This window comes from Nipponia nippon, unplaced genomic scaffold (genome assembly GCF_047370975.1).
Source record: "Nipponia nippon isolate SJK-2023a ecotype South Korea unplaced genomic scaffold, ASM4737097v1 scaffold_3, whole genome shotgun sequence".
In the NCBI taxonomy this organism is placed as follows: domain Eukaryota; kingdom Metazoa; phylum Chordata; class Aves; order Pelecaniformes; family Threskiornithidae; genus Nipponia; species Nipponia nippon.
In genome coordinates, this window is record NW_028262347.1 from 78228008 (window position 1) to 78252580 (window position 24573).

At 40.3% G+C, this 24573-nt stretch overlaps 1 protein-coding gene across 2 annotated transcripts in view; it reads right to left on the reverse strand.

Annotated features, from left to right (window-relative positions):
- Positions 1-554: 554 nt before the first annotated feature.
- Positions 555-24573, reverse strand: part of PHF21B (PHD finger protein 21B) — a 166187-nt gene continuing 142168 nt past the window's right edge. For both annotated transcript variants that reach the window (XM_009465054.2, XM_087765797.1), the window contains 8 exons: positions 20514-20565; positions 14509-14585; positions 11585-11639; positions 7967-7989; positions 6418-6576; positions 5310-5385; positions 4251-4354; positions 555-1745 (listed from right to left, as the gene is read on the reverse strand). In XM_009465054.2, coding sequence (XP_009463329.1) covers positions 1521-1745; positions 4251-4354; positions 5310-5385; positions 6418-6576; positions 7967-7989; positions 11585-11639; positions 14509-14585; positions 20514-20565 — 771 coding nt within the window. In that variant the 3' untranslated portion in view covers positions 555-1520. The remainder of the gene's footprint in view (positions 1746-4250; positions 4355-5309; positions 5386-6417; positions 6577-7966; positions 7990-11584; positions 11640-14508; positions 14586-20513; positions 20566-24573) is intronic.

Below are 24573 nucleotides of genomic sequence, written 5' to 3' on the forward strand. Positions count from 1 at the left end.
CGGGGTGCCCATCACTACCTTCCCGGGCAGGCCGCAGGGTGACAGAGGGGCCTGTGGCCGACGGGGGGCCAGGCGGACCCTTGCAGTATCAGGAAGACTAGCTAGTGAAACAAGCAGGCGCACTGGGATTTTCTCAGGCTAATGCTAAACACTTCCCAAATGTGCTAAAATCCAACAAAATCTTAAAAAGGAATCAAGTTTCCAAAAAAACCCCAACAAACCCTTAAAATTTTCCACGGCCTCTCCCTCCCCCAGAACTCTTCATATTATCCAGTATGAGAAACAACCCCTCGAGGCAGTTGTTTTTTTTCCTGTACCGTTTCAGCAGACATTTCTGCAAGCAAAAAATAAAAATAAAAATAAAAATAAAAATAAAAATAAAAATAATAAAAAATAAAAATAAAAAATAAAAATAAAAATAAAATAATAATAACAATAATAATAATAATAACAACAACAATAAAATAATAATAATAATAATAATAATAATATCACATTACATATTTTTAACAATAAAAATGCAGTACAAAAATGTAAAGTTATCTTTTTGGCATATTATCTGTACTGGCAAGAAACAAAAACCAGAATATTTATTTGCTTTTTTTCTTTAAAAAAAAAATCCAAAATTAACAAAAAAGAAAACCCCCAAAATAATCTCTTTAAAAAACGAAACCCAACCTGCCAAAGATATCCACTATTATGGTTTATGCTAAATCTTGCACAAAAACTCCATGAGAAAAATACACCGATAGCAAAATAAGTAAAAAGGACCTGCAAAAAAGTAAGGAGGTTTACAGTCATACTTTTTTAAATACTTCGGAACGCATATACAGAAGCATCAGCATGAAAATACTTCAATATTTTACTAGAAACGCTAACTTCATACAGTTTCTTTATTTAAATATCTGCAATTCTCAACTCTAATAATACTGAAAAAAAACGATCTTTTGTTTCGAAGGCTCTGTGAGTGTCCGTGATGCCGTTCTGGTCAAAACGGCCCCATCTCCAGGTCACCTGAATCAACGGGGCCAACTTTGTTCCTCTGATAAGAATCCATGTCGAGTCCTAAGTAGTTCAGTTTCTGGTTACCTCACCGACTTCCCTCCCACAAACAGCTTTCAGCCCAACTACTTCTCTACTAGCTCACTAACTCTTTGCATTGAAAATTTTCCCCTTAAAGCAGAACTGGAAACCTGTCTGCCCCCCACAAAAGGATATCCCGCTTCCTATCGGCCATACTTCTCTTCTTCATCCTTAGTCATAAATACATTAAGGCCAACATAACAAAAAAAATCTCATAAGCACTGAAGGTCTCGGCAAATACAAAACCGCAGCACAACCCGCTCTGTGGGAACCTGCTGCCACAGTGACCTACAAACTGGACTGATTGGTTTGCAAGTTTCTACGCGTATCAAAACTGAGATCATTCCTTCTCTCCTTTGTTTCAGTTTAATCTCTCCTCTGCGCATGTGTATAAAGTTTTTTCCCCCTCTTCCTTCGCTCGCTCGCAGCCGGCGCTGTCAGTTGTTACCCTGTGATTGCTGCAAGGCTTTGTGCATGGCAGCAGAGGCAGAGGAGGGTTTGATCCAGGGGACAGTTAGCAGGGAGGAGGTGGTGGTGGTCGTCATGGTAACCTGAATCATCTGCTCGTTTTGTATCAGTCTAATGAGGGTTTTGAGACGTTCCAGTGATGACTGAGTCCCTTTCTGCTGGGCCAACAGGCTGGTTTTTAGCTCTAAGCATTTCTGTCAAATAAAGAGAAGGGGAGAGAGAAGGAAAGACTGAGAATACATTCAAATTGGTGTCAAACATCTCTCCAAACATCCTTTCGTGTCTTGAGTGCACGTCCTGCTCAAATGAAATATATTCTCCTTTGGGGACAGCAAAACCACAGCTTAACGAATGGAGTAATCACCAGCGCCGCATACACTGCAGCAGCTCTCTAAGGTAACAATGTTCATCCCAGTCCAAATGCATTCGGAGGACATTTCTGACCTCATCCTGTCGACAGCCTGGCAGAAATGCCTCCTGCACCCCAAAGAGATGATTGGCACAGGACTGTAATAGCTGTACTACTGGAAAGTACCGAAGCCACTAGTGACGTCTCTAAATCTTACCAAACGGCATTGATGGTAAACGCTTGAGGGGATAAACTTCACCATGATGCATTTTGTATGTGCCACAAATTTTAGGGAGTCAGTACTGTGAAGGTAAGCTGATCTCTCTAAACATGATGTCAATACCTTTCTGGCAGAAAACTTGATCTATGACACTACTGTTATACCATTGCAGTCACAAGAAAGTCTTTTTCCTATGGGGTGGCCAAACTACACCCCACAATCCCTTGAAACGTTGCATACAAACCTACATGAAAATGAGCATGACAGCAGGAGCCAACAAAAGCATCCCAAATCTCCTTCTTAGAACCATAGAATCATTTAGGTTGGAAAAGACCTTTAAGATCTTCGAGTCCAACCGTAAACCTAACACTGCCAAGTCCACCACTAAACCATGTCCCTAAGTGCCACATCTACATATCTTTTAAATACCTCCTCTTCTCCAAGAAGAGATAAGGAAGAATCAGTAACAATCCTTTCCCTCCCCAGCCCCGTACCGCTGCAGCTAACATCCCATCCTTTACGCTATCAACTGGCCTGGGAGGGACTATGCAACAGACCAAAACCCTGAGCCTGTCTGCTAGGTGGAAGGGAACGGTGGCCTCTCTAATATCTGAAACTTCCTGTTTTCTTTCTCCCAGTGGGCCCAGGGATCTGGCAAACTGGTTACTTGTCTGCAGATTGCTCCTCTTTGGCTATGGTCTAGATTACCTGGGGTAAGGGGTAGTCTCCAGTCCTGGGGAAGGGGGAAATGCTCACTTGAAAGTCAAGTTGTTTGAAAAGCAATGGCATGAAGCTGGTCAGAGGTTGGTTTAGACAGGTGAAATCTCAGGTGAAGGATAAATCACATTCTGTTTTTCCAAATACCACCATTCCACCCGTGGTGTGTATGAGAGTTTTCTCTTTAATGTATATCCCGTTAAGGCAAATGTCAGAAATGAAATTGCTCTATGCTGGAACACCTTTAATTGCTTTTCTCCTTTCAAGTGGATATATCTCCAATAAATATAATTATCAGCTGATATTACCATTTAAATAAGACAGCGTTGCCCACTGAAAGAACCTGATTCTGCTTAGGTAGAAATCTTACTGATTTTGACAGCCCTAACATACACCTGACAGCTGACTGCATCCCCAAATGCTTTTCTTTTTCCGAACACCTAATCCCACTGCAGTCTCCTACCTACTGAAGATATTCTGTACCCCAGAGTCACTTCTTCATACACATGTGTGTTTCCATTAGTGCTGAGGGGGGCTATACATACTTAGAGGGAATATTCCCCACTGTGATGTCTTTTAATAAGTTATTGCTTTTCCTTCCACTCTATTTTAAATGTGATAAATATTTTAATACGCCTCTTCTTGATAACTGTAGTGGTAAAACAACTAGTGACCAGCTACTCCTGCAGCTGCCACTTTGATTCTTCCAGGGTAAGGAAGTTTCAAATATTTATGGAGACTGCCAGGCCAGCTACCCCTTAAGAGTGGGCCTGAGGTGAAGTAGCCCCAAAGAAGTTCCTTCACCCATGAAGGATAGGAATTATGGCTTTGAACTCAGCCCACTCATTACTGCCAGAGACTGGTTCTCATAGCACAGTATGTGTGGGAGACATCTCCAGCCAACGTTTAGCTTGAAACAAGTTCACAGAGAAAAGGATTGTGAATCTATTTCCAATCATGAGGAGGTTACAACAGTCAGCCTCTAAGACAAATACAGATGGTAATTTCTACCTAATCTCAAGAGTTTCGAGCGGACAAGCAGCTACCTCTGGAGGACACACTTGTGACTAAACTTTTCACCTGGAGAATGGAAGTGCCTTAAAGTCACTGGACAGATGAAAGCTGTGTACGGCACTATAAGGAAGGCAGGCACAGCTATGTTGGGGGTGGCTTTTGCGTGCAACAGGAATTCAGTCACTGGTGATTTCTCCTCCTCAGCCCACCAAAGCAGCTTGCTTTTGTGCATAAAGAAAATCCATGTGTTTTTTCCTTTGAGAGAAACACACTCACACTTGAACATCTGTAGCTTGGGACCATAAATCATTTTCTAGCCACAAAATATCAGGCTTTCAAGCATGAATTCTTTATAAGTATCTCTGCAGGAGACTCTGTGTCCCCAGTCAGGTGTCCTACCTTCACTGCATTGTTGAGAAGTCGATCTTTTTCTTCTAACTGTCTATGCTCACTCTTCAGCTCACTGCTTCTCTTTAATAACTTTCGCTTCTCTTCTTCTTTGACTGTGGAACAATAAGATTAAGGATGCAGAAGTTAAGAAAAGGACATATGGCAAAACTCTGTGCTTGACAACAGAAAGCAGAAGTATGTATTGTGAATGGTGATTTTCAGGTCTCATTAGCCTTTTGTCAGCAGGTACAGCCAAATAATCTGGGGTTTCTGCTTGCATGCGTCTATGTCAGCAGCTAGAACACAGGACAACCCAGAAGCTACAGTGCACCTTTGAGATGAATTAAAATTAATCCTTGGACCACATGTGGTCCTGGAGGTCTCCAAGAAAGAGGTGAAAGGTATTTAAGAACAGGTCAGCCACCTGGAATGGCAATAGTTCAGCGACCCTGGTTGAAAAGCACAATCATAGCAGTACCAGACCTCTGCAAAGCTCCGTACAAATACGATCTAATGCCCCAAAGAGCCCACTGTAAGAGTGCACCAGGGAACTAAAAACCAGTAATGGTCAATGCACAGATATCATATGACATCTGATACTAATGACTGCGATACCAAATGATACTGCAACAATTAGGAGCTGATATTACTGTGGTACCTGAGACACTAGTCCAGCATTGTGCTACACACCCAGTTACATGGCTCTGCCTAGCCTGACTGTGTCTCTCTGCCTCCCAGCCTGATATGATTCTGCCTTAAAATCCTGTTTTCAGCCCTGTTCTGAGGAAGGCACCACTTTGATGATAGCCGCCTCCACAGAGTGAAGTTCCTGAGAGACCAATCTCAGCTTCCTTAAAGAGAGAAGATAGCAAAGGAGCAGACCGAAGGAAAGGGGAGAGAAAGTGAGCTGCTGTTCCCAGCCACAGGCCCTTATGGCCCTTTGCTTCATAATATCATGATACCTGGTAGCATTACAACACCGTTTTAATATTGGTGCCATGAAGGACTCAAATGGCATCGCCCGTCACGAGCAGAGAATCCCTTGTTGTTAGCTGTGTTAATCCCTACCTGTTTTATGAGTAACATAGGAGTGAACAATAGCCAGAGTTCCAGTCCATGGCACATTTTCATCTTTCTTTAACACCTATAAGCCCAGGAAACAATAAAAAGTTAGGACTACACAAAGACAGACATTAACGTTTCTCTTCCTCCAGCCTCACAGCTCTGCAGGACCAGATCTCGGGTCCTTGTCTCAGAATTCACAAGCTGAAAAGTAATGAGACAATAATGTGAGTTGCAATCTCCATTGGGGCTTGCTCCTTTACACATGACTACACACAGCGCTGCCAAACAGTTCTAAAAGGGGGTTACAAATCCTCTGTTTCTTGTTGCCGTGGCTAGAAGACATTTTTCAGCCCCTGACAAGCAGACCTCTACACTGCCAGGAGCGTTATCTTCTCAGCGTGGGAGAAGTTCCTGGTCCATACCAAAACATGACTGCACGGATCTAATCCTGGGCTGCTCTGCTCTCTGCAACTGCATGCTGGAATTTCCCCTTGACATTTTCAAAAGAACATAACAGTGATCTCAATGTTAAACACAAAGAACTCTAAGGCACAAAATCTAAGCCTCCACTCTACAATTTAGTGACACTGTACCGTTTTAGTAATTGTTTTCCTGTTCATGCAATCAGCGTTGTTCACAGCAGCTAGAGAAATTAGTTTTTCTGACATGACTATGATGAACAGCTGTGTGTAATAAACATGATTTAAAGAAAAGGAAGTGTCCTCACAGCTTTCAGATCCACTGGCGAACAGTGTCTCCTTCTGGCACTGTCTCCCTCATCTATAAGATTTACATTACTTGTCTGGCAACCCTACATGCTGGTGGCTTTACGGTGAAGAAGGAAAACAAAAGAAATGAAGAGACATTTTAAAAGGACAAATCTCAGGAGATGTGATTACAGGGAAGCTAAGGCACTCAGTGTATGTTGTAACTCTAGGACAATGAAAATACCACAAGCAAATGCTGCAAACTGTACTAAAAGCCTCTCAGTATTACTTTAGCTAATGTGGTCCCCTAAACTGTGACCATAGGTTAGATTAGTTTAGTGGAACACAAATTCGAGGTTTCTCCCATTTTCTTTCCTTGGCGTGCTATGCTCCGTGTAGCTTACCTTCTGTTGGCACTTTGGACAGACCCAAACCCCCTTGGGGGCAGTTTTGAGGGGCGGGTCCAAGCAGTTGAGGTGATATGCTCTGGGACATGTGCCACAGGGCTGCAAGTTAACGCCACGCTTGCAAGCAGTGCAGTGCTCATCGTGGTGGATCTCATTCTGCAAGAGAAGAAGAAGGATGGCCTGGGTAAAAATCCACTGAGAACTTCTCTCTATACAGCATTCAAAGCCTCCTTTGAAGCAGACAGGTTCATTCAAACACAAAATCTAATTTTCAAAAGGACCCTGGCTGCTGTAGAAGAAGACAGAAGTAATGGCGTATGATAGCAACAAATACAAACAAAAAACCAAAAAAGCCAGAAGCACGTTCCATAAATTGGAATGATAGAAAAATAAAAGCCAAGTAATCAAACACAGGAGGGAGTCGACTAAAATAGCCAGCTTGTGACGTAGGAATTATTTCACTTGGTTTTGATAACGTGTCACTCCAACACATGTATCACCATGCACAGCTCTATTCCGAAGCATGGGTCAAAGTCAATATGTGGATCACTTGTCCTTCAAGTCCAAAGCAGAAGGAAGCAAGCAAGGAGGAGTTTCTGGGGAAAAAACACAGTTCCGTGTTTTATGCCCATTGCCTCAAAGAGCAGCTAGGAAAACAGTACGCTGGAGTACAACCTTTTGCTATGTACCCTCTTTTGTGAACTCCTCTAGAGGGCTCCTCTCTCCCTCTGTTCTCCCAGGCACTAATTGTTCTCTCTTCAGACTTGCTCTGACAACCTTTCTCCAACAAGACTGATTAGTACTTTGTCTGAAGCAATATATAAAATGAACTAAGACTCATCAACAAAGTTACAATGTCATGTAGTAAATTGCTATGCTAATCTGGTGGCAACGTTAATTACTCTTTGTATAATTAAGTGCATTTTAATAAAGGAGATACTGATTTTGAAACTCTCATGGCTTGTGAATCATTATAAAAAAGCCTAAATTTTCCCAGTGCTTTTCCAGGAAGGGGAATAATAATTTTGTACCTTTGTTAATTCCAAAAGCATATTTTCATTTTTAGGGATATTAATTATAATGTTTCATGAAAGTTTTGGTCAGGCTTATATCTTGAATTCAACTCAGTCCTGTCAAAAAATTGCTCACCAAAATATTACTCTTTAGAAATTACCTGCTCAAAAAGTCTTAATTTTAACCTCAATTTAAAGAGATTTAATCTATATAAACTAGAATGGTTGCTCATTTTTCTTAACACTTTCATTGAAACCACAAATCTGGACTAGCAATTTCTCAATCAGTGGATTCTACAAAGGGATTAAACTGAAGCCTTGCATATGAAAGCCCAAGAGTTCATCTCTTTGAAATTCTAACTTAGAGGCTCAGAGATTTAGTTAAGTGGGAAATGTTTCACACAAGCAGTATGAAAGGCAAAGAAAATACTGCAATTTTGTACCTTTACAGAGAATACAATAACCAGAAGCAAGCACAGAATTACACGGTGATGAGAAAGACGCTGGTAATACACAAATTTTGCTACACATACCTTCCAGAATGGATCCTCATTTGCTAGCATATGAAAGAAGGGCAGAGAACAGATTAGTGGAAAATACATTGCTGCAGTGAATGCTAGTTCTCAGCTATGGGAGTAATTTTAGTCAAGCTGTGACACAGGGGATCAGGACATTGCCAAAACTAACGCGGGCAGGAAAGAATGCAACAGCAAGCAGTGGAATTAGCATTTGAGATTTAAAAATGTACATTGCAGGAATCCTGTGTCTGAAGATCTGACGCTAAAAAGTCATGGTATGAGAAGCACAGACTCTATTTCAGATTTCCAGAAATTTTCATGCGGACCTCCTCTCTGCATGTCACTAGTCCAAAAGTCTTCCTTAAGGACTTCAGTCTGCTGGGTGATGAACAGTCTGGCCATGAACCAGCAAGGCACTTAAGCAGGTGCTTAACTTGGAGTACAAAAGCGGTGCCACTGACTTACCGTTAAACGCATGTTTAAATGTTCAGCTGATTCACGGCCAAAATGTGCGACTTGTGCAACTGAGCTTTATGTTATCATCAACTTTTTATCGTCAAACTACTCCCACCCAAACCGCCAAGATTTTCTGACCTTCTGATGAACCGAGTCTGTAGTGATTGCATTCACAGCCTGATAAGAACAAGAATCGTCAGAGCTCACTGGAACGCAGGCCAAGCCTTTCATAAAAATATTTGTGAAATTCATCACACTTTGGTCCAAAAACAAAAAGCCACAAAATTTTAACAGCTTTATAGAAACCGCACAGTGGGTTGTAATTTTTGCTGCTGATTTGTAAGAGGCTGGTGCACACTGTCCCAGTGACAAACAGCTGATGGACAGGCCTTTCTTTGGACTAAAGTGGAGAAAACCAAACTGATATTTCTGTCCTTCTGTCCTTCTTCAGCTCCCTCTCTGATCACAAATGGGAATATAGCTGCCACAGTGTGATCTCTCATATACAGACCAACCTGGGAGTTGCTTCCTGCTGTTACACATCTGTTTTATACACTGACGTATGCATTCATGTGAAGATGCAGACATTCGCACCACACACATGTAAGAAGAGGACCATACGAATGCAGGAACAACTTCACCTAAGTTAGACCGAAGGCTATAAAGCCCGGGGTCCTTTGCTAACAGCATCCAGCACTGCCACTCATGCACAGAGTGCAAGAACAGGGCAAGCAGCGAGTAAATTGTTCTGCTCCAGAAGTATCCTTCCAGACACTAGCAGTTTATGGGCTTCCCTAACCTGGAGTTTGCATCTTCTTTTTTATATTTAACATCCTTAGATATATTTTTCTTCCATAAACTTGTCTACTTTTTCCAACAATTGTAGCGTCCTTTGGCAATGAGTTCCATAAATAATCACAGACTTATAAAATCTGCGGGTGTCTCTTCCTATACACAAATACACACACAGAGATCCACCACGATATGACGCTGTGATTACTCAGGGGATATAAATGTTATTCAGATAAACAGGGGCTTGATAATTGAAGAGTCTTTTCTACAAATGATACATGTCAGGGGATGTGACCTCATTTCAGGTAAGACATTTTCAGATAAATGAATCCTGATTAATTGACATTTTGCTGAAAATTTACAGGAATTGTTCTCTTCTGCATTTCTAGAAATGACAGTGGTTTCCTGTACTTCATGGGGATTTTTTTAGTTTGTTTATTTCTCTTTTCAGCTCACTTTTACTATAAGGTTTTAAACGTTTTAAAATATGTACACTTCTGCCTTCTAGTTGCTGAAAAATTAAACTGAAAACAACTTTTTAAAATAAGCGTTTTACAAGAGAAGGGGCAGTCAGCTGTGCGCTGAAGGTGGACAACCACATCACTGCAGTGCCGAGCTGTCTGGGACAGTGTCTGCCTTCAGTTCAGGGCTTGCACAGCGTCTGGCACAATGGTGCCTGGTGCACGTAGCTAATAAACCCCTTACAGAGGTGGGGAGTTCTGCTATGAAGAAGTCCAGATTTAAATTGACAGAATATGCAGAATCCCAGCACAGATTCTGAATGCTGGGAAAAACCAAAGATACAGGACTCGAAGAGGAATTAAGAATTAAGGAGAGAGTGTGCGGATTTCCAAGCGGCTCTGAGACAGCTGCATCACTGGAACTCTGTCATCTGCCTGCTTCCTTGCAAATAAAATGGGAAACACGTGGTGCAAAGGTGGTCAGAGACATCAAACACTAACTTAAACAAAATCCACTAAGGGGCTAACAGCACAGCTGGCTAACATTGCCATTCTCTCCTGTTTTTCCCATGTGTTTACATGGGAAAAACAAGTGCTATGATAAGACAAATTATAATTTCAATTTTGAAGATAAAACTAAGCCAGGAATAATATTCTTTCCACTGGGGCTCACATGAGCATGGGCTCCTGCTAAGAGGCATGTCATCATAGCTGTTTACCGTGTAATAACCTCTCATGTCCTCTGAGACCCTGTGCATCAGAGGCATATGGTAAGTAGGGCAATTGTCTGCATCTAGCACATGAAGTTTTGAAGGTAGAGAGAAACACCGCTGCATTTCAGTTGGCGATCCTGTGGCGCAGGAATTCAAGGCAGGGCCAGAAAGGTGAATCTCAAGTGCTAAACATGACACTTGACAGGGGTATTGAGCAAACACTGAAAAACTGCCAAAACTTCATGTCTTAATTGGAATTACCCTTGTAAATGCTCCTAATACTGAAATAATATTGGGCTTAGAAAAAGGCCTGTCTTCCCTTACCTCTAACACACCACGGTAGAGTCTAAGTTATAAAGGCAACACAAGGGCAAGGATGCAATCACATTTCTTTACTGGCTTTCTCTCCTCTTCTGAAATGCAACTCAAGCTTCTCTCTTTCTGTCTTAAAATCCTACATGGGCCTCATCTGAAGAATTAAACTGTACTCAGTGTTCTCCTTGTTCCATCTCCCACTTCCCAACTCTTTGCCTTCTCTATATGTTGCATGTTTTTCCTGGAATGGGCTTCTTCACATGAGCTAGTCATCATCATCCCCAAATGGCTCCTCTGAGTTGTTCATTCTCAAGGCTTTTACCATGAAATTTTCAGCATTTGAAGTTCTTATAAATACAAGATTGGAAGGCATCTTCAAGGCCATCAAATCTAGATTCATGGCTCCAGCTCTCAGAGTTAGAAAAACTGAGTGGTTTTCAGGCAGTGTTTTTAAAGCAAAAGGTATGGTAAATGTCTAGCCCTTGAGGATGGACAGCAGTTTCTTAAACCTGATGAAAAGAGGCAAATGAAAAGCCCAGAATAGTAATTATTTTTTAAATCCCAATTTTTCAATATATATTTTTAAGCATTTGGGGTTGGCAACGCTGCCTTCTTCAATCAGTCCTCTCACTGCCTGTTGCTTACAATACTAGAGATTGGATTTTCCACTGATTGCAGAGACTGTGGATCCGTTTCTGCACAGTTTCGACCTTTAGCCTTATCCTTCAACTGTTTTTGCAGGAAAACCATCTATTTTCACTGCGCACTAAAAAGTGCAGGGACCTTACACGAAGTAATGCCCTATGGTACCCTAGCAGTAATTCATATGAAATCCTACCAATAAATATTTAATATATCATTAGAATAGTAGTATATTCATTTTAAAATATGCTTACCTCTTGTTGAAAGGAACAAGGGGTTATTCAAATAATTTGATGCAAGGCGTTTCCGCTACAAGGGAAAAGAAACCAACCACAGTGTCATTGAAAAGTATTCTGGTTGTCTCTTACAATGGTAAGAGACATCTTAACATATTACTATTAACTCATATTAACAATCTTCATGAGCTTCCCTCATACCTAACCAGCTATCCAGAAGCCAGTTCTGTGCTTAGAATATTTGTTGCTAACCCCTGAGACGGTCATACAAACAGCTGTTTTATTTACCTTTCTAACAAGTTCTTCATAGAGCAGTTAGACGTGCATTAGATTTTATTAACGAGAGAGAAATGCAAATTGCAAATGTTATTGATTGAGTTTCAGGATACGTTCCAGAGGTTGGTAAGAGCAAGGCAACAGCAACAGTAACTCCAAACCTAGCAGATAAACAATGTCCATATAGGAAAATCTGCATCATAAATTGTTGCTGTGAGATGCCATCTTTATTTGCATATATATAGAAACGGTGATGGACTTCCCACCTGCAGAAAAACATCACTATCTTCTGTGAGACTTGCCTACAGTTGGTAGGAACGTATTTCATTTGCAAGCAATGTATTAGGGCCTAAGCAAAATATTTCTCTTTCAGAAGTTAATGTGTATCACTTCTAGGACCTGGCAGCAATCTCAGTCTGCTGAGGTCACCAAAGATTTTCAAACTTGCAAACACAGACCACTGGAAACCTGACTGAGATGTTTAACTAATTTAATGCAGCCCATCGCCAACTTGTCAGATGGTAAAAGTTGTTGGTCAATAGCAAGCCGGGCTTCATTAACAGTCTATATAACCCCTAATTGTTTCTCTGAGCCATCCAATACTTGTACAGCAGAACTGGAAACAGTACCATTTTCCTCCATTACATGTTGTTAGACTCTGCTTGGAGGAACATTAGAGGGGTTTTGCTAATAAATGATTTATTCTGTGGTGAGTAAACTGTTCTCTTATACACGGGTGCCTGCCAGTCTGTTAATGAATTTTGCATAGATGTTTCTTCCTTCAAAAAATACCCAGCCTGAAACTTAACCCTTTCCTATTAAAAAAAAAAAAAAGAAAAAAAAAGAAAGAAAAAAGAAAAAAAAAGCTACTGAGGGTGGTAAAATGGAATGGTATCTCTTTTTTTTTTAAAAAAAAAATCTTTGAAAAGAAAAGGCACAACATTCACATGAAGACATAAAGCCGTGATCACATTTTTGTAATCAAGGAAGTTAGCATCACCACTACAGATGCTGAGCTCCTGCCGTTTTGAGGGGCGTTGGCAAAGAAAAAGTCTAATTTATATGCAATTTCAATTTAAACAATCATGAATTAAAGATCATTCAGTAGACTAACCGTAAATTAAACTGCACCAAAATGCCTGAAATGCCACAAAACACCTCAACTCACTGATTAGCAAATCAATCTGAGCAGCTAATTGATCAGAGAAAAACCATCTGCCTCCATTTTACTTGAATGGCATTCCCCATGGTCAGTACTTAATGACAACTCCTAATGAGGACACAGCTGATCGGCCACAGGACTCTTTCACAAACATTTCTTTCTCCATGCCATCTTTCATTTCAGATATGCTTTTGAGAATAGATATAATGAGAAGGATGAACTAGGGGTGCAGCAGACCTCCTTCATCACCTCCTCCACCCCTGCTCTAAGATAATTGAGTTTCTCACAAACACCAGTCAGACTACAGCCACAAAACTCTGCTGCCACTATGTTAATAAACTCATCAGGACAAAAAGGTCTACGAGAAGACACTACAAATGTAATGCTAGCACGGCTAAGGTTCCTACTGTGTTAAATACTGGACGTGTGGACATCAGTATTTGCTCTGAAGAGGTCGCTAGAGAAAAGTTGAGGGGTTCTGAAGAATTCAAGTGCCCAGAGCAGCTCTGGAGTATAAAAATCTCCAGTACTTTCAAAAAAAGAACAATCAAGCCACTAAGCAGCTTGACTACAATGGTGGGTCTCTTCTTAGCCTCATCTGTCTGCTGTCTGCCAACAAACACAGAAATCTGAAACGTTGGCGTACCAAAGATTCTGGATTGCTTGTACCTAAACAAAGAAAAATCACTTCCTTTCGCCTTAAAGAACTCAGAACACAGAGAAATCTTGCTTAAATGGAGAGCTGGCTGCAAATCAATTTCATTCCTGTAGGAAGTTCAAATAGTAACCCCAAACTGTGCTGAAATTTTAAAGGAGGAATTTTAATAAGCTGAATAAATGCATAAATGTCAGTTCAGAAACAAAGAAAAAAACAATTTCAGAAAAAGTTAAGTCTATTTATATGCTGATTTTACACCAGGTTTGCAATCCAATATTATGTAGGACCAAATTTTGCTACTACTATAAATGTAATAGCATAAGCGTAACAGACAACAGAGATTATCCAGAGCATTTTATTTTTAATTATGCATTATTATATTTATTATGCAGGCTTCCATACCCCCTGCAGAGCACACTGATTCTTAAACCAACACATCCCTTTTATGAATGTCACTAATAAAAAAAGCAAAGTTCTCCATTTATTATTTGGCACATAGGAAAAGAGAAATAGCAATGCAAGTTTGAACATACTGTAGCACTTCTGTTCTTCAGTTCTGCCCTAAAGGGACTGTTTGTGTGGGGGAAAGAGTAATTAGGTCCCACATTAATCTAGTCCTTTTGGCCTTTATTAAAACTAAGACGAATTCTAGTTTGAAGCAAGTGATGTTGTGGGGTGAAAACCTGTTGCTTAGCTACTGAGATGAGATCTTTCCTTTCCACATCAATATCTCTTTACAAGTAAATGTGTGGTTCTGCATTCATATACACTTTTGTAATAAGAAGCACTTAAACCTTTTATTGACATGAAATAGAACTGTGATAAAAAAAGTGAATGATAAAGTACCTCTGTTTCCAAGAGTCCACTGTAGGCTGGATTTGCTGTGCTTCTTCTCTTTCTTTCCTGACGCTTGCTCTGGATTTCTGTAACCATGGAAAGAAACATGAATTGTGTGCTTCTCATTCATCAGGGAAAAATGTAGATCTAACTTGTTAAGCAAGACGCTCTTACCCTCAGCCCCTTGGGGTTTGTGTTCAGTTTCAGTTTCTAAAGTATAACTAACTGGGTTGCATCAGCACTGATATTTGCTGCAGTTCAAGGTTTGACATTAATAAGCTTTTCCTTGTAAGATTCAGAACACAGGCATTTTTTATTTTTTCCCTCCTCCAAGCTGGACTTCTGCTGCCCTACAAGATCTTTATTATGATCCCTTCAGACAGATATTCAGCAAGCATCAACAGATAGCTTTCAAAATACCATCAATGTCTGCTATTAACAAAAATGAAGCATTTAAAGCAGTTAAGCCTTTTAATTCATATCAGATGAAAGCACAAAGATCCTTTTAAATTTAATTTACATTATTTTTCCTCTGCGGAGGTTAGAAAAAGCATGATCAGAACGGCATGGCTAGATTCAGTTCTAACTAGGGTGTGATGATTTATCCGTCAAAAAATATACAACTTCACGATCCTGAGCATGCAAAATGTTGTTATGAGCCGTACAGGTATTTGTCTCACTGGAAACAGCAGCGCAAAGACAGGCTCATAGAATTGCAGTCCTGTTCAGAAAAGGGTGAAACACAAGAGAACTCCTTTCCACTAAATGGTAACACCTATTGAAGATGGCACTTGCCAAGGACTGCATTTAGCAACAATTAGCCATGTGCCTACTTCTGTAAACACACACAGAGAGAGTGAGTGGATTCCTCGACCACTGAAATCTGCAGGTTTAATGCTACTTTAATCTGAGCTAGGACTTCATTTCCATCATACGGAATCTCTTTTTCCAGCTCCTTTGTCAGTTCAGAATGGTGAGATTATTACAACCATGTATTTTAGAGCCTACTTTTTATTTTGATAATAAAGTAAGAGCAGACATATTTCAGCAAGGAGAGCCACCCAGCATCCATCCCAGGGCATGAAGTGTGCACAGCTGGGCTGATGCTCTATTCCAAAATGTTTCCTACATGAATATTGTAAGGAAAAGTTTAGACTCTGCACTCAGGTGCCAGAGGGATCTCATTAGTCTAAATGCCCCTGCGATGCTAATACCTCCGTTCTGACTTACTCTAAGTAAATCTTTCAGAATAAGAGGAACTGGCAGGAGCGCACCCAACAGAAACTCAGGACACCATCTGGTTCTGCAGAAGGTCTGGCATCTTTCGTTAATGTCTGAACTAAAGAGGCCTATCTCAGAACATCCTCAGGGTATTGAGCACTATATCTCCCACTTGCAATCCAACAGTAAGATACAGTCCAGCTTTCAGGATGTTCACGATACATGGGAATTGGATTCCCATCACATAGTTCTGGTTTCCAGGCACCCTTTCCAAATGTTGATCACTTCCCCACAGAGTAAAAGGGGCCAGGTACCACTTTAAGCATTGCTACAGTAAAAGGTATTAGTATTGTCGGTCATGTCTTAGACACGGTGTCCCTAGAGATGAGGCCAACACTTTGCATGGATTTTGTACTGGCCTGAGTTCCAAGATATTGATTTGAAACTTTTCATTCACAAAAGACTATTGGCTAAGTCACCACCCTTGGAGTGATGGATGTATCAGAAGGAAATTGGATAGACGAGAAAAACAGAAGAGCAACTACTTGCATATTCTGGCTGGGTTTTCCCACTGGCACAGGAACATGTCACCTCTCACGCTCAAAAGGTGTCTTTTCCTAGGGCAATTCAAAGAGTACCGGCAGGTCTGTATTCACAGTCTGACATGAGCTAGACATATGCTGCCATGTGACTCAGGGAGCTATACAGAATCTCACTACCAAGAAACGTGTGATCCGAGGCTGCACTGAGATGTGTGATAAATGCCACGGCTGCAACCACTGCCAGCAACTTGTTAACATCCGCAGTGCTACACAGACTCCAAACCAGAGGATCTTGTATGGGTAACAGTTCTATCCCACTGTGAAAGTATTTCCTATAAAACACTCATCTGGCTATGCTGAAATCTCCATCCTGAAGCTTCCAGACCCTTTGGCATGCTCTAAAGTGAATCAGGCCTCAGCAGCAGGGTAAGTGCCAGACACAGATCCTGTAGCCTGCCACAGAGCCACCAGGTTGTTCTTGATGTCAACATCAGTTCTTGTAAGGGGAATGCTCTCAAGGCCAAAAGGTGACTGAGATGTCACAACAGAGGAACCCTGTGCCTTGATGCTGGCAAAGAAATAGAGGAAGTGGCCCTCCGCTGATCCTTTACTTTGGTCTCAACAGTGTGAGCTGGAGCCATGGTTCTTGCAGCCAGGCTCAGTAACCCACGCTATGTGGTCAGTGAATCCAGGGCTTGCAGCATCTTGGCACCCTTGTGGCAGTGTAGGGAAAAAGCTGGAGTTAGGACAGCCCAGGCTTAGACTTTCACAAGTGGTGACAGGGATACAAGAAAGTGACTTTTCACTGGCCCAGAAAAAGAAACAAAGAATTCGACACAGCAGAGCTTTGCATGTCCATAACTGGGTCGAGTGTCTTCACAAGAGGACTGTGATGGATCTGTAGCTCTCTGCCCCTTTGGGACCCAGGTTTAAGAGTGAATTTCTTCAGTACATGCTCTCACCAAGGCAACAGAAATATTTGATGGAGTCTGAATCACACATGTGGTAGATACCTGGAACGCAGCTTTGGAAGAGGCATCGCTATGGTAGAGAGATAAAAGCTGGGGGGGTGGGGTGGGGTGGGGTAGTAATAGCAGTGGGAATAGATGGAAATAAAGAGAGAGAGAGAGTAATGAACTGAAACAGCTCTAGATGTACTCCACCCTATGCATCCATCAGGGAGAGAGAGCACAATATCAGCACTTTATTTATGGAAACAGTGAACAAAAAATATCCATGCTTGTGATATAAGGAGTATGTACATCTAAGAGTGTATCTGTCAAAAATCACACCAAGGTAGAACAAAAGCATACGCTGGTATACTATCTTTTGTTACTTGTTACTTCTGCTAGAGAGTATTGTGTATGTTTCAAAGCAGGGCTTAATGAAGTAAAAATAAATAATTTGTTTTAACTGATTAAAACATCCCAGTAACCTAGACGGAAATATTTCAGGGTTTTTATTTTGCCATGGTAAAACAAGATGTGCATTTTTAGAACCTGAACTAAGGAATTCTTTTAAAGTTTTGCTTTCTATCTACTTTTTTTTTTTTTTTTTTTACACAATGGTAATGCTAAAAGGTGTTCTAATATCCTAGAGAAAGAGATTTAATATGTTACAACCATACACTGCATCATAGAATTGGGCTACCTTATTCCTTAATTTATTAATTTAAAAAATATAACCCAAACAGTAAAAAAAAAAAAACCTCTGAACTGTAACACATTTGACAGAGGTGAATAAATCTGAAGATATCTTTATGTTGGAGGCAAAGCTTCAATAAGCTGCTGCCTTCCTCAATAAACACCCTGTACGGTCATTCTGTGAGGCCTGTAATGACAATTTATCTTCAGGGAAAGCCGTAGCTTGCAGAATGTCAGTCAGTGGAAGCGGCTGTGTTCATTTACTGGTAAAGGCCTCTAAAGATGCCTCACACTCGGGCTCTGCAGAACAGACCTCTTTTCCCAGTAAGGGGGAAGATGCTCCTCTGGACATTAGATGGAAAAGCTGACAGAAAAATCCATATAAAAGTGGATCATGGCTCTTCACCACAAAATTAATGAATAAAATGAAGAAAAGCAGTAACACTGTGAAGTAATGATATTGAGTGAATAAGCTTTTAATGACCCAAGCTTGATACGGTTTAATTCCAAAAATGTGAAATTGAGAAATACATTAGAAGTACTAAAATAAACTGAACTGTGTAATGACCACTGCTTCCTGATAAATAACAATGGCTGATAACCGTAAATATGACATAGCACTAAAATAATAACCTTTAGCATGTGAAAGCTAGAAGGGTATTTTTGACAGTTGTAATCACCCATACTCATGAAGAAATAGCCTTTCCATAGTAAATAGCTCTTGGTGGAAGCCATTTATTTAAAGCTAGTAGGAATATAAAAACTGAATTTGTCTGAAAGAATTGATTCTGCAGGACTAGTATTGTAGCAGTTAGGTTCAAAATGTGTGTCTCCGCACTTACTGTAAAACAAACAGAGCAGTGCGGTACTTGGCGTTTTGAACATAAGCATTAAATCCACACAAACAATTTATTAGTTCCAATAAAATCAAAGGGTAAAGAATTATTCAAAATGAAGTTGTCTCTGTTGTAAGCATAATTTGCACTTCAGCGTAATTACAAATGTTGTCCTATTTTCCTTAGACAAAGAAAACAAGAACCAGTAATCATTTGCACTTGTTGGATTATAAATCTTCTCCCAAAATTGCTGTAGCTTTTTAAGTTCCATTTCAATCCATTACCATTAGGGGATTAAAAAGGCCAATGGCTTAAAGTTTCTTTAAACTACTTTCAAATTTTCAGTCACTGGGACATTAAATTATTTTCTAAAATGCAGATTTAAAGAGGAAAGACACTGAAAAAAGTCAACAAGACCCACAGAAAACCTGCTGCATATATTGAGGAGTCCTTACAATTAAGATGGTATTTTCTCCCTAATTCACAACCTTGCTTAAGACCATGGAACAGAAGCACAAGGAATCTTACTAAAAAGAAATCAAGCTGTAAAATGGTAGATATCTCTTGAGTCAGCAAGATATCTAAACATGTGCCTAACTCTAAAGCACATGAAACTTAAACTCTGTGCACTGTAAATTCCTAAGTATTTTGCTGACGATGGTCCATGTGGGTGGTAAATCTCAATTATCGTTAACATTTTTTGTGATCAACAGTCATTGTCAGCTGACACCGATACCAGATTTTTCTCCTTATACCAGTGGAACCACACCAACTTGTATTAGCTGAGCATGTAACTAAAACACATCAAGATGTAGACTTTTTCTTAAAAATAGCTGTATCTTCTCTGTCCATGAGAACTAACCCATTCTGCCAAGAAACCCCCAACTCATCTCACACCACTGGCAAACTTGCTGAACAAGCTCTTTTTTCCCCTCATCTATGTTTTCAGAAAGACAAAGTTAAGGCAAAGAAAGGTACAAATCTGCTAACTCTTGCAAGGCATTTTTGGAAGGTTGGAAAAATAAGCTGAACACTATGCGATACTGCATTTAGTTTATGTGCAATATTTGTTTGAACTCATATTCAGAAGCCTAGGAAGGCATGCTAGCAGCTCTCACACAAGAGCAGGATGGGACTGGAAGTTTGTTTATTTTCTGGCTAAATGGGGAGAAATGGAGGGAAGGAAGTCTTTGTGAGAGGCAGTTTTCTAATTTTCTTAAAATCTTATAAAACAAATGTCAGATTTTCACCACTATTTTACATATTATTCTGTGCAACTCTAGAGATGACAGATGATTAACTCAAAAAATGAAAGTCCGTCTCACATGGGGAAAGAGGAGAGGGCATGCTTGCTACAGAAGATCTGGGTAAACATCTTTGAACTTCGCTGATTCTTCAACCAGATGAGTGCTGGTCAGAGCCTTTGCAGTCTTTTTGCTTCACTGTCGTCCTCCAGTTATTGACATCCTTTAAAGGACCATGATGACTGAGTGAGCCCAAATGCCATCTTATGCCAAGCCTGCTGGTGCTGGCTGCAGAGCCAAGTCTCACGCCCCCTGAGCTGGGCAATGGGATGGGAGGCAGAGCAAAGTAAGGTCACCCATTATTTTGAGGCTGAAAATTGTGCAATTTTGCATAGATAACATTTCACCTGATTTTTCATTGCCCTTCAGAAAACAGAATCACCCATTCCTGTTGGCTGCAGAGCAGAGCAGCCAAGAGAAAAGATTTCACTCAAAAACTGAACTGTAAAACAGCATATGCCAGCTTACCTTCCAAATGTTCTGTTGTAACCAGTCCTAATGCTACCATGAAGGCAATTTTCTACGGAAAAAATAAGCAGGGGTTAGATTTTCTACTACAACAATCACAGTAGAAGTAAGTAAATAAATAAATCTAGCATTGACAGAATAAACCCGGTAAAGGTCTTTTAGAAATGTATCTTATTTGAATGCATAGTAATATAAAGAACTTTAATTGAAGACTTGCTTCAGATATGCCTGGTCAGTCACATCCTACTTGTATGACTATATGAAGTTTAGCAATTCAGAGACTGATGAAGCCAGTGCTGTATGACTACTGATTTTATACAGCGCATGATCAAAATTCAGTCAATTCAATCGGTTCAATTTCATATTGCTAGCTGCTTTGTAACTCCACTCTTCAGAGAAGTAATTGTGTATTACTATTACTATCTGGACGTGGCACTGGCTTTTATTGGATGTGAGCAAGCTGTATGAAGTAAACCAAGATACAATACATTCCTAACGCACTTTACAACACTAAACAAGGTATCTGAAGCATATTGACAGTCCCCTCCCCCCAAAAAAACTTTCAGAAATTTCTCTTCCCAAGTTACAGAAAGAATATCATGTGCCTGAATTATGAAGAGGTACATTGAACCAATATTTTCCCTCAATGGGGAGTGAACAAACATCTCCTACTGACACTGGCGAACTCATTTTGCAGTGAGGAACCTGTTTTAAAATATTACTCAGAACTCTGGTACACCATGTATGCACAAAACACATCTTCATACTAAGAAATCTTCAAAACATGCCAATGCACTAACAGGGCAAGTACTAGAGCAGATTCTAAATTTTCTGCCAGTGATTTTTCACTGGGAAATTTTTCCTTGCAGAAAAAGTTTTCCTGAAGCTTTTATTCCATCTTTTTGATGGAAACCTGAAATTCTGCTATGTTTTTCCAAGCCCAGACTGAACTGAACTCCCTGGTTTTGAGTCACATCTGTGGTACAGTGGGGCCTTGGGGATCTCCTCCTCTTTCTGCTGTGCTGAACAATCTTGTTGGATCATGTAACCCTAGTGGCATTTTCAGGAGGCGCAGTTCCACAGGAGAGACAATCTGACTACGAAACCCAAGCTATTAGGAAATCCAAGCAAGCAAGGCCCACAGTCCAACTCTGATAAACATCCAAAGGCCACAGGAAGATGCAATTATCACACTCACCCAAAATAAAATGTGTAGATTTAGGTCAAACTAAAATACAGTGTTTAAGCAGTAGAAGGTCGAAACATTCTGTTTCCATCAAAGAAGAGTCAGGAGAACATGTTTCAACACTTCCAAGCCAAAAGTAGTTTGACCTTCTTGTTTTGTGAAAAGCCTTTTTGTTGTGAAGTTTTGTGAAAAAACTTTTCATTTCAGTTCAGGATAAAATCAACCAGTACGTCCCCAGAACTACCGTTTCCTTTGCAATTCTGACTTTCACACAGTGAAAGGGTGAAAGCAAACACATCCTCACTTTGTAGATGAAAAGATCTAGCTTTGAGGTGGGTTCTTCAAAACCTGAGGGTCAGGATTGTATACCTACGTCCCTCTTACATATGTGAAAATATCTCTGTCAAACAGGTGAACTAACAACATCATAAGACAGGAATATTTTCTTTCCGCGATCTCCTAGTATGTAATTTTCCCTGTACATTAAAAAATGGTGATGTCGAATCTCATCACTGGCAATTTAGATATATTCATGCTATATTTCTGCCTTCCATAACTGTGGTAATGACAAGCACGTGTGTTCATTTGCATGTCAGACCTTGATTTCAATAACATTCACTCCTTACATGTCTAAAACACCAGCTAGACACAGTGGGGGCTCCACACCTGACGGGAAAGATGAATATTTGATCCGAGATCCACTGTGCAGATCTGAGAAGAAAATTAGTCAATTGAGTGGAATTACAAGCTTCCCCTCACCCCCCCCAAAAAGTAACTTTGTGGCAGGATACGTCTGGGCGCTCTGAGCAGAAGTAATAACAACATTTAGGCATAGAATCAGAAAGCTGGAATGGTTAACATGCGATTGTATTTTCCCAATGGAGCACAGAATGCCTATATTACCCGAAGATTAAACTGTAGGGGGAGCATACATTTTCTGACATCTAAACTAAAATTATTTGAGTACTGGAATGCTCGCTAAACAATTTCCTCTCTTCATACTAGAATTATTTGAATACATACCTAATTAAATGTAATGACAGCATACTTGCTTAACATATGAAGAGCCTTCATAAATGGACTTGATAATTATCTCACTATCAAACACAGGAAGGGTTAGCTTTTATAGATATTTGAAAGATGGTTTCTTTTTAAAAAAATCCCAGTAGAAGCTGTATTCTTTTTAACAAGCATGTTATATTAACAGCATATTTGTTTTTATGGGTTTTGCTGTTTCACACTCATGTAGCTCGTTGGATTAAACTCAAAATACTACTTCCACTGCAATGTTTTTCTTTCAAATACGACAGAGTGTATTGTTTCTCCTCTGTGCAGGAAACCACAAAACTGAGGCTTCCGTTCCTCCAGATTTTCAATCCAGGCCTAAGACTAGCATATGATTCACAACTGCAATGTGTCTCTCTTGTCCTTCTTAGGTGGGATTAAAAACAGTGTTAGCTAAATAACCAGCATTTATGGTCATAATTTTTCTTTTAACTAAGAAACTGCTAGACTGTCCTGGAAAATGCTGCCAGAAATACAAAATTTTACTAATATAAAATTCTAAAAAAGCCAAAAGTTTTGGGCGGAATTCTGTTTCTTTCTGTGCTGAACTCAGGTCCTTTTAAGAAAAAACCAAAACCAAAACCAAACCCCAAACCCCCAGGCACTTGCTCCCCAGAGGAGCAGCTCCTTTGCATAATCCCTTCATTTCTTTGCAGAAGTCATTCTGGTGGGAGAAGGCCCATCACTAGATGGGCAGTTATTGGCCTCCATCCCCAGCAGAGCCCCGCTGACGGCAGGGAGCGGGTGGCCCACTCCTCCAGACCCTCCTCAGCCCCAGAGGGACTGAACCCTCATGGCTCATATCCCAGGAGAGGGCTTTGACCACTGGACCTGGGACACCCTGGGTGGCGGAGACCCTCCATCCTGCTTCTGGGAAAGCCACTCCACAGCCAGGCGTCCAGGCATCCTGGTTGCAAGACAGCGGACGCAAGGAGGTTTGCTTTAGTCTAATGATGATGTACTTGGGAAAGGAGAAATTTTCGGCTTATGCAAAAGGCATACGTATTGCAGGGGGCTGTGTCCAGGATCAGCTTCATGGCTTCCCAGCAGAATGACCAAGCCAGGAACAAAAAACAGTAATTATCCTCAGTCTTTTCTGTTTGTTCAGGTACGCTCAGTAACCTCATACGCGATTTCTGGCTACTGGTAAGTCTGGTGATTTCTGGTTTATTTGTTTTAAATTTTCAATTGAATTTGTTAAATCCCAGTCTGTCAGGACTAACATTTATGTAGAGCCATATTGGACTTCCTGCCTCAGTTTTGTGCTTTGAAGATAAATAAAGGTGTGGAGAGAAGTGCCTAGAGTGCTTATTTTCTTTTAAAAAATATCATGGTATCTTTGTTGCTCTTTGCCTTAATCATCTGTTTAAAAGCCATGAGTGCTTTTAGAAATGCGCAGTATCTCTTTTCATGAAGAAAAACAAAGATTTTTACAAAACCATTTCATTTTGTAATTACATGTTCTATTTATGTCATTACATGTATTTACACTAATTATGCTGTTAGTTCTAATTACACTAATTGCATAAATACATGATAATCAACTAAAGTTTACTTTCAAAGAACAAAAGAAATTAACTCTAGACCTACATATTTATGGCCATGAAACAAGTCTATGAAAAGAAAAGAACCGTCATACTGAAGGGCATAGCTTCAGCATCTGACCCAGAAAATTGTGCTTGCTGAGACCTCCAGTATATACGGTAGGAACAATGTTCTCGGTTACAAAAAAGGTAGTCAGGACATTCTAGTTAGCAATTTAATGAAAAGCTCATTAAATTAATGAATGCTATACCAAAAAGTGTGCCC